This window comes from Vulpes lagopus, chromosome 4, assembly GCF_018345385.1.
Source record: "Vulpes lagopus strain Blue_001 chromosome 4, ASM1834538v1, whole genome shotgun sequence".
Lineage (NCBI taxonomy): Eukaryota > Metazoa > Chordata > Mammalia > Carnivora > Canidae > Vulpes > Vulpes lagopus.
Window position 1 is genome coordinate 86,862,227 of NC_054827.1, and position 9,997 is coordinate 86,872,223.

Below are 9,997 nucleotides of genomic sequence, written 5' to 3' on the forward strand. Positions count from 1 at the left end.
GCCCATTGCCATCATCATTGCTTATCGTTTCCAGGTCCTTTCAGATCTAATCTCTGTCCCCCATTCTAGTCTATCTCCCAGTACTCTCACCCCAATACCTCATGTTAACCTTTCTCTACTACTTTTTGGTTTCCCCAGATGCTCTTCCTTGGCGACGAAAGTTGCTGCTGCCTGGAACACTCTTCCCTTATTTCTACCAATCTCATTAATTTTCAAGATTCCTTTCAGGTATCATGTTCTTTAGGAAGCATTTCTTGACAACCTCCTCAGCCCCACCCTTGATCTGATTTGAGTTTTAAAGTAAGTATATCGGGATCCCTGGGTGGCGCAGCGGTTTGGCGCCTGCCTTTGGCCCAGGGCGCGATCCTGGAGACCCGGGATCGAATCCCATGTCGGGCTTCCGGTGCATGGAGCCTGTTTCTCCCTCTGCCTGTGTCTCTGCCTCTCTCTCTCTCTGTGACTATCATAAATAAATAAAAATTAAAAAAAAATAATTAAGTATATCAAAAAAAAGGTAAGTATAATATTTTTTACAGTATTATAATTTTCCATTTATGTGGTGGTATTGCCCTCTCCAAGAGGACAGAGATGATGATTTTTTCATCATTGTGTACCAAGTACCTAGCATAATGCTGGGAAGTGCAGTGGCTGTTTGCTAAGTGAATGGATGGGTGAATGGCTTCACAAGGAAATATGACTCTACCACGTTGGTCAGTGATCCTGAGGTAGCGGGAGACACAGAGTCTAGCACCGTATAACTGCTATCTCACCAGGCTATTAGAATTGGGGTGAACCCTTTTGCCTTGTCTGCTGCTCTACATTTTCTCTAGGAATTTTGCCCTCCCCAACCCTTCCTTCCAAAGGTCCCTTCCTTCCAATGGTTGCCACCTTCACAAATATGACTGCCCGCAGCCACTCACCACTTGAGTTAGGGGGCTGGGAACTCTGTTGGTGAGTTATTCTAGAATGGCACTTGACCTAAGGCAGTCCAGTTTGTGTCTCTTCCCCTGGAATTTTGAAGCAGGATAGGGGAGTGGCAAGGAGGGAGAATTGTCTCTCTGCCAATGGCCAGATAATTACCATTAAACACAGGCCATGTCCACGGTCACATTTTTTTTTTGTCATGTGGACTAGAGAGTAAGCCTATTTTCTGTAAGACAAGATAAAGATATCTGAGGCAAGATACAAGATAGGAAGAGAGCTCTGGTCACTTTCCCAGATTCTGGTTCTAGGATCTTCCTGTGGCCACATGCTTTCCTGTCCTTGAGGTTCCACAAAACACTTCTGTAGCCTCCTTTTTTTTTTTTTTTTTTAATTTTATTTATGATAGTCACAGACAGATAGAGAGAGAGGCAGAGACACAGGCAGAGGGAGAAGCAGGCTCCATGCACCGGGAGCCCGACGTGGGATTCGATCCCGGGTCTCCAGGATCGCGCCCTGGGCCAAAGGCAGGCGCCAAACTGCTGCGCCACCCAGGGATCCCTTTCTGTAGCCTCCTTATGTAAAATTTCCCTTTTATTATTGGAATTAGTATGAATAATTTACATCACTAAAAACACCTAATATGTTGTTACTTTATCTCAGAGCCCTAAATCTATTTGAAAAATAATTGTGGTGGAAATAGATGAAGACCATCTAGGTGAGAACAGGCAAAGGCTATCCAGAGCTTGCTACATAGCAGGGAACTCAGGTACCATCAGGTGAGGACACTGGGCTTTGAAATCACTTTGCCCAACTTTATTTTTCTTTCCTGACGGCAATGCCACATCTAAGTTTTGTATCCAGGGGCTGGTGAAGTGGGGAGTGGATTGTCTCCACTCATAAAGCTGCAACTAACATCCAGACTCTGCTCTCATCAGATTACAAGTACCATAGGGCAAGAAGCTCCTGAGTATACAACCAAGCACTAGGAACTACGCAAGTGAAAAGCTAAAAGGGTACTTGGATATCAACTATCTAGCTCCTTCTCTGCATTTAGAGAGTGTATTCTTTTTCTTTTGCTGCTATAACAAATTACCACAAGTTTAGCAGCTTAAAACAACACAAATTAGTTCTGAAGGTCAGAAGTCTAAGTGGGCTTGGCTAAATTCTATGCCCAGGGTATCACAAAGTTGGGAATTGGATGTTGTCTAGACAGAGCTCTTATCTTCAGCTCTGCAAAGAATCTTCTTTCAAGTAATTGGTAGAATCCAATTCTTTGGGGCTATAGACCTGAAGGACTGTTTCCTTACTGGCTGCCAGCCACCAGCTGCCCCAGGCCCTTCTCACATGGCCCTCCACCTTCAAAGCAGCAAAGGCACCTGGATCCTTCTCACAGTTGAATCTCTCTGCCTTCCCCTTCTTCTTTTTTTTAATTTCTTTTTTAAAGATTTATTTTACTTTTTTTTTTTTTTTAGAGATTTTATTTGTTTATTCATGAGAGACACAGAAACAGAGGCAAAGGCAGAGGGAGAAGCAGGCTCCCTACTGGGAGCCCTACGCAGGACTCGATCCCAGAACCCCAGGATCATGCCCTGAGCTGAAGGCAGATGCTCAACCACTGAGCCACCCAGGTGCCCCTAAAGATTTATTTTAGAAAGCGCAGGGGAAGGGAGAAGGGCAGAGGGAGAGAGTCTCAAGCAGACTCTGTGTTGAGTGAGAGCCTGGCATGGGGCTCTATCTCATGACCCTGAGATCATGACCTGAGCCAAACCCAAAAGTCGGACACTTAACTGACATCGCCATCCAGGCATCCTCTTTGTTTTTTAAAGATTTGTTTATTTTAGAGATAGACCAGGGGGAAGGGGCAAAGGGAGAGAGAGAAACTTAAGCAGACTCTGCACTGAGCAGTGAGCCTGAGGCAGAGCTTGATCTCAAGACCCTGAGATCATGACCCTGAGATCAGGATTTGAGCAGAGTCCTAACCAATTGCACCACCCAGGTGCCCCTCCCTTTCTATCTTTTAAAGGGCTTATGTGATTGAATCAGTTGCATTGAAATAATCTCATCTTGAGATCACTTGTCTTGGCCCTTTAATTACATCTGAAGAATTCCTTCACAAAGGTACTTTGTGTTTGGTTGATTGAATAACCAGTGGACAGGAATCTCCAGAGGGGCCATCTTCAGAGTTCAGGCTACCACAGAGAGATCATGCTCTATCCTCTAAAGGTATTTTGAGTAGAATAAAACTCTTGCACCAGTTCTAGGTTATGTGTAGCTATTATTTGGAGGTGCAGAAAGAAGATGAACATTTCCTGGGCACTTGGTTTCGGCTCAGGTCGTGATCTCAGGGCCATGAAATCAAGCCCCACATCACTCTCTGCGCTCAGTGTGGAGCCTCTTTGAGAGTCTTTCTCTCCCTCTTCCTCTGCCCCTTCCTCTCTGTTCGTGCACTGGCTCTCTCTCTCTGTCTCATAAATAAATAAATCCTTAAAAAGAAAAATAGATTCCAAAAGTATACAGGCTTAGTCCTCATTTGCAAAAAAAATTATGTGGCAGGTTTTCTTGTTTTGTTGGCTTTACTCTGTCAGGTAGTTCAGAGACCCAGGCTCCTTCCCTAACTCTAGCTCCCATCTTCCCTAGGGCCTGTCATCTACATCCAGTTGGTACAAGATGGAAAGAAACATGAAGGAGGTACGTCTCTTCCTTAAGCCTTTGTCTAGCACAAGCACATAATATCACCATTTCCTTGGTGAACACAGGTCACGTGGTCATACGAGACTATCAGGGGTGTTTGGAAATATAGTCTAGCTGTGTATCAGTGAAGAAGGGGGAAGGAATTGGTGAACCGTGGCAGTCTCTGCCTCAACCTATTGCTGGCATTCTATGTAATCATTTAAATAACACTGCACCCCTGGGAGGTATATAATTTCCACTTTACAGAACTGGAAGCTGAGATGCAGAGAAGTCAAGTAATTTGCCCAAGATCCACAGCTATTATGTGAAGGCCCTCAGTTTGGATCTCAATACTGTTTGACTCCCAACTTCTTACTCTTTCTAGTCTAACATACGGGGTCTTAGAAAGTTTGGAGACTGAGCCCATATCTATGGATGGGTTGGTTGGATTATAATTTCATTATCATGGCTGGTTTCCTCCAAGTGAATCAGAATTACCTAAGGCACTTGTGTGAAATGGTTAATTTTTATCTCTACTCTACAAATGCTTCATGCAGCCAGTCTAGGGGGTGCGGGCAGGAACCTGTATTAGCAAGCTCCCTGGGTCATTTGGATATGTCGTAATGTTTATAAAATATGCCGGTACAGCTGGCCGTTTTGGAATGGGGGAAATGATTAGGTGAATTCCCATATGAGGTCTGGAAAAGTGCCACCCTGGGAAATGAGGCTCATGAATTCCAAGGCTTCTCCAGAGTAGCTTCCCCTAGTCCACTCCAAGGAATGAGGTCATTAGGGAGGGATTCCAGAGGACGGTAAAGGGGCCAACTGAGTACAGTTTTGCCTGCCCTAGTGGCCCTATTCTCTGCCCAGAGCTCCTCTGCTGGGCCCTCTAGCATCTTCTTTCAGATCTCTGGAGAACTTGAACCCAACTTCCCTGTCACCTGCAGAATCTCATGGACTTGGGGAGGCTTGCTGTCTGCCCTGAGCATGGAATGCTTGCAGAGTTGTGTTACAGAGACCAGTGAAGGAAACAAGCAGGGCTGGCAGCTTAGTAAGATCAACCTACCATTTAGGCCAGCTGGGGTTTAGGGAGATCTTCTTACCGGTTGGCTTATTCAATTCTCACAAACGACCTTGAGCAATTGGCATTGTTGGCTCTTTTCCAAGAACTGAGGCTCAAAGATGTAAAGTCATTTCTTCAAAGTGATCTCATTAATTAGTGGTGGTGAAGTTGGTATTTGAGTCCTGCTCAGTGCGATTCTGAAGTCCATGTTCTTAGTTACCCTGAGTAGTGGGTGGAAAGGTGGCTCCCCTCAGATATGTCCACACTCTGATCCCCAGAAACTGTGCATGTTACCTTTGCAGATGTGATGAAGTTAGGGAACTGGAGATGAGATGATCGTGGAGTATCCACATGAGTGATGAGGGTCCTAATAGGAGACACCCAGAGCAGAAAACACAGAAAGGGGCAGCCCAGGTGGCTCAGTGGTTTGGTGCCGCCTTCAGCCCAGGATGTAATCCTGGAGACCTGGGATCGAGTCCCGCCTTGGGCTCCCTGAATGGAGCCTGCTTCTCCCTCCGCCTGTGTCTCTGCCTCTCTCTCTCTTTCTCTCTCTCTCTCTCTGTGTCTCTCATGAATAAATAAATAAAATCTTAAAAAAAAAAAACACAGAAAGGAAGGTGGTGTGCCCCCTGGGCAGAGATTAGAGTGATGCAGCTACAAGCCAAGGAACGCCGAGCAATGCCAACAGTCACCACAAGCTGGAAGAGGCAAGGGGGGGATGCCCTAGAGCATGGAGCGAGTGTGACATCTTGATTTCAGACTTCTGGCTTCCAGAACTGTGAGAGAATAATTTTTGTGTTATGAGATACCAGTTTGTGGTAATGTTTCCCAGCGACCACAGGAAACTAATACAGCCTGTTGGCTTTAAGCAAAAACAATAGTGAACACTCAGGGCTGAGGGAATGTCCTGTGCTGACGGATTGGAAAAAAAAAAAAAAAAGCCCTGAAAATCAGAGAAAGGGATTGCTGAAACCGGGGAGTCGGGGTGCCCAGTGTAATAATGAGTCAGCATCTGCCCCTTCCTCCTGATTGTGTCACACTTATGGCATCATCGTCATCACGCTCCGCATTTCTAATGTTGGTGAGTGCTTAATACATGCTAGGCCCCAGGCACAGTGCTATCCTGGCACGCCTCAGTTAACCCTCCCCAGCCCCCCGAAATGGTTCCCAGGGAGGTACTAGTATTAGCCTAGTGTACAAATGAGGAAACTGAGTCAGTTCCCAGCACCATTTTCCCTGGGAGTTATTTTTCTGGCACGTGTGTAGTCACTGCTGTTCTGGGCTCCACGCCAGAGCCAGGGGGCTGGGGGTGGGGGCAGACGAAGCCTGGTCTCTGTGAGCCGGTGTCCTCCAGTGTGTCCTCGAGGCCAGGGCAGGTCTGACTCTGCGAAGGGCTGCTAATGAGTGAATGGGTTGGGTGGGCTGGGATGCCAGCTGGGCTCAGGCTGCTTCAGGGCCCCTGGAGGAGTGTGGGACACCCTCCTGGAGGTAAGCCAGCAGTTTCTGAGCTGCTGCCCACAGTGGGGGAGAAAGCGGGGGAGGACTCCTGTCACAGCCCACCTCAGACATAGGCCATGCAGGTCCCAGAGAAGGAAATGGGGAACATGCACTGAAGTTCTCTGTATGGTTCGTAGTGACCTGGACTGACTCGGCCGGTCCCACCTCGTTCAGTGAGAGGAGGGACACAAGGCTAGATTTTCATTTCTATTTCTTTCCCAGAAACTATCAATGTTCTAGGACTTAAGGCCCAGGTAAAATCGTCCCCAGTGCAAGAGACGGTGGAAAGTCTCTGGCCCTGACTATAACAGGAAAGCCTGGTTTTGGAATTTGTAAAAGAGATTGAATTTAGCTTGCTTGTCCAGGGAGGGGAGAGACAAGATGGTGTGCCAGAGGGGCCAAGGGGAAGGGGCCTGACTGTACTGCTGCAGCCGGCAGGAGGCTTTCCACTCTGCCCCACACTGCCCTTAGCCCCAGGCTTCCCCAGCATGGGTTTTCCAGATGAGACCGGACTGTTGATTTCTTTTACATTTGTTGCTAATGACGCCTTCTAGCCATGTGACCAATCAAAGATTTCCTTCCTTTCTAGAATTTTCCCCATTGGTCAGCAGAGGCGGGAGTCTCACTGAAGGTTCATTAAAGAGCCATAGCAGGGGATCCCTGGGTGGCGCAGCGGTTTGGCGCCTGCCTTTGGCGGGGGGGCGATCCTGGAGACCCGGGATCGAGTCCCACATCGGGCTCCCGGTGCATGGAGCCTGCTTCACCCTCTGCCTGTGTCTCTGCCTCTCTCTCTCTCTCTCTCTCTGTGTGACTATCATAAATAAATAAATAAATAATTAAAAAAAAAAAAGAGCCATAGCAGAGTTCTAGGTGGCCTTGCTTGCAGAGGGTAATTGCCTTCAACCTCTGTTTATAGTTTTTGTCATACTCTTACTTAGCGTTCAGAGGTTCAAATGGAATTGAAATTAGCAAAAATGTATCCTCTTTTATGTGGTAAACAGTAAACTCAGGAAATTCTCATTTATTTCCCCAAATTTGGTTGAGTACCTACGGTTTGTCAAATTCTAGGAATATGAAAAGAACAGTCCTGGCCTCAGGTGGTTCAGAGTCGGGGGAAACTATTGGGGGGGGGGGGCATTGAAAATCATGCTTTTGGGCGTGGGGAGAAAAAAAAAGAAAAAGAAAAAATCGTGCTTTCATCGACCCGGGGCAGCCGAGCGGGGATCCATATACGGCTACGCTTAAACCTCCAAGAGCGGAAGGACGTTTTTCAAAATGTTAAAACAGATTGTTTTCGAGTTGAAAAATTACAGGATTATTTCCTTCCTTATACTTTTCCACATTTTCTGCCTTTGCTGAAGTGAGTTGCACGATTTCGAGAATTAGGGGGTCGAAGGTGCCATTGGGGGGCGACGGGCCCAGAGGAGCTGTCTTCAGGGGACTTCAGGGCCCTCGTTTACGGACTAACTGCGGGGCCGATGGATGGAGAGCCGGCTCAGCGCCCCCCGGCCCGTGCGCCCCGCTGCCCCCCGGGAGGGCCGCGCACCCTCCCCCAGACAGCCGGGTGGGCTGCACCCCTCTGCGCCCCCGGAGGGCCGCGCACCCTCCCCCAGACAGCCGGGGGGGGGGCTGCACCCCTCTGCGCCCCCAGAGGGCCGCGCACCCTCCCCCAGACAGCCGGGTGGGCTGCACCCCTCTGCGCCCCCGGAGGGCCGCGCACCCTCCCCCAGACAGCCGGGTGGGCTGCACCCCTCTGCGCCCCCGGAGGGCCGCGCACCCTCCCCCAGACAGCCGGGGGGCGGGCTGCACCCCTCTGCGCCCCCGGAGGGCCGCGCACCCTCCCCCAGACAGCTGGGGGGGCGCACCCCTCTGCGCCCCCGGGAGGGCCGCGCACCCTCCCCAGGCAGCCGGCTGGCCCCGGGGTCCACAGAAAGCCCTGGAGACTCCGGGTCCCCTGCGCCCGTCGGGCTCTGGCCCACCCTGACCGCAGTGCGAGCGTCCCCAGGCCACTGCAGGGCTCGGGGCTGCGCCCTCCCGCCGGGGACCGGGCCGGCCCTCCCTGCAGGGGCTGGGTGCACCCCAGGGTGCCGCTGGGGGCGGAGGTTGCAGGCCGCCCCAGTCCCGGCAAGCTTCACCGGCAACGTGGGGGCCTAGGGCTGACCCCTCCCCGCCCCTCACGCCGCCCCCGGAGCCGGGAAGGGAGCAGAAAGTATTCTTTTCATTTTCCAGACGGTTCTGGGGGTTGGCGCAGGGGGGCTGGCAGTTGCCCGCCCACCGAGGCCCTGGGTCCCGGGCCCGCTGCTCGGGGCCGCATGTGCAGGCTGTGTCCGGGCACCGTCGTCCCGATGTGCGGAGCGCCGCCTGCGGGCTGCTGGACCCTGTCGTCTCAGCCGAGACACTGCCCTGGGGCTACTCCGAGGTAGAGACCCGAGCCACTGTGAGATTTGAGGGGTAGCAGTGGTTTCCGACCTGCCAGGGCGCCTGGGTGGCTCAGTCGGTTAGGTGTCCAGCTCTGACCTCAGCTCAGGTCTTGGCCTCAGGGTTGTCAGTTCAGGCCCCGTGTTGGGCCTCTGGCTAGGAGTGGGATGGACCTAAGGACCCCAAAAATCTCAGAATAGATGAAAATGTGACCATCTTTTAATATTTACATTTAAAAATTAGTGTTGAGGGGATCCCTGGGTGGCTCAGCAGTTTAGCGCCTGCCTTTGGCCCGGGGCCTGATCCTGGAGTTCTGGGATGGAGTCCCGCATCGGGCTCCTGGCATGGAGCCTGCTTCTCCCTCCTCCTGTGTCTCTGCCTCTCCCTCTCTCTATCATGAATAAATAAATAAATAAATCTTTAAAAAAAGATAAATAAAAATTAGTGTTGAAAGACACACAAAGTGTGAATATTGGTTTAACATCATATTAGTTCGCTAGAGCTACATCAACAAAGTACCACGGATTTGGTAGCATAAACAACAGAAATCGTCTCCCAGATCTGGAGGCTGGAAGTGTGACTCAAGCTTCCTGCTGGGTTGGCTTCTTTTCTCCTTGGCTCATAGATTTCTGTGTGTTCCCCATGTCATCCCACGGTCTTCTCTGTGTGTCTTTGTCCACTATAAAGACACCGATCCTGTTGGATCAGGGCTTACCCTAATAACCTCATTTTAACTTAATTACTCCTTTAAAAACCCTATCTTCAAGTACAGTTGCATTCTGAAGTCCTGGGGGTTAGGAAATTCAATACTTGAATTTTTGGAAGACACAGCTTGGCTCATTAACAAACACATTTGGAAATAACATCAAAAGTAAAACAAAGCCATTTCATGAATGTAAGGTTCAGGCTCAGTGGCTCTCTTTCCTCTACCTCTATGTCCTGGACCCAAACAGGATGTGGGGGGTTTCCTGTGTGTGTGTGGGTGTGTGTTTGTGTGTCTTTGTGTGTATGTGTTGGAGATAGGGAAAAGGGTCCTTCTGCCCCATAGCCTACTCTGGCTGCTTGCTGCCTTCTGAACCAGTCGTCACTAGGGTCCTCATGTGGATCTCAGCAGATTTCCTCTTTGGTGGGAAAACCTGGGGACTTGGTTTTAGCCAATGTCTATGACTGGACACTGTCCTCAGGGGCCAGGATTCTGTTGTCCCCATGTGTGGGACATGCATAGAGAAGGCCTATGCAATGTGGTATCTTTTGGCTCTGAAGATGTTCCTATAGTTCCAAATCCTAGAATTTATTCAGTAATCACAAAGTGCAAGACCACCCAGTGCCTGCCTATCTGTGCCTAGAAACCTGCCCCTTCAAATGGGGAAATTGCAAGTCTTTCATGTCATCCTTCCTCCCTGAAGCCACCCGTTATGAATTGAA

The 9,997-nt window shown here is 49.8% G+C and overlaps 1 protein-coding gene across 1 annotated transcript; it reads left to right on the top strand.

Moving 5' to 3' along the window:
* Positions 1–6,065: 6,065 nt before the first annotated feature.
* LOC121488811 (neural Wiskott-Aldrich syndrome protein-like) lies at positions 6,066–8,138 on the top strand. Its single transcript, XM_041751100.1, has 2 exons — positions 6,066–6,145; positions 7,541–8,138. Exons 1-2 carry the CDS (start codon positions 6,066–6,068, stop codon positions 8,136–8,138), a joined length of 678 nt encoding a protein of 225 aa, XP_041607034.1.
* The last annotated feature ends 1,859 nt before the right edge of the window (positions 8,139–9,997 follow it).

What these genes read in the sequence shown, in the direction of transcription:
- LOC121488811 (XM_041751100.1), top strand. Translation starts at nt 6,066, where the DNA reads ATGGGTTGGGTGGGCTGGGATGCCAGCTGGGCTCAGGCTGCTTCAGGG. An exon ending in TGTGGGACACCCTCCTGGAG is followed by an intron (nt 6,146 to 7,540) that starts GTAAGCCAGCAG and finishes TTCGAGAATTAG; the next exon opens with GGGGTCGAAGGTGCCATTGG.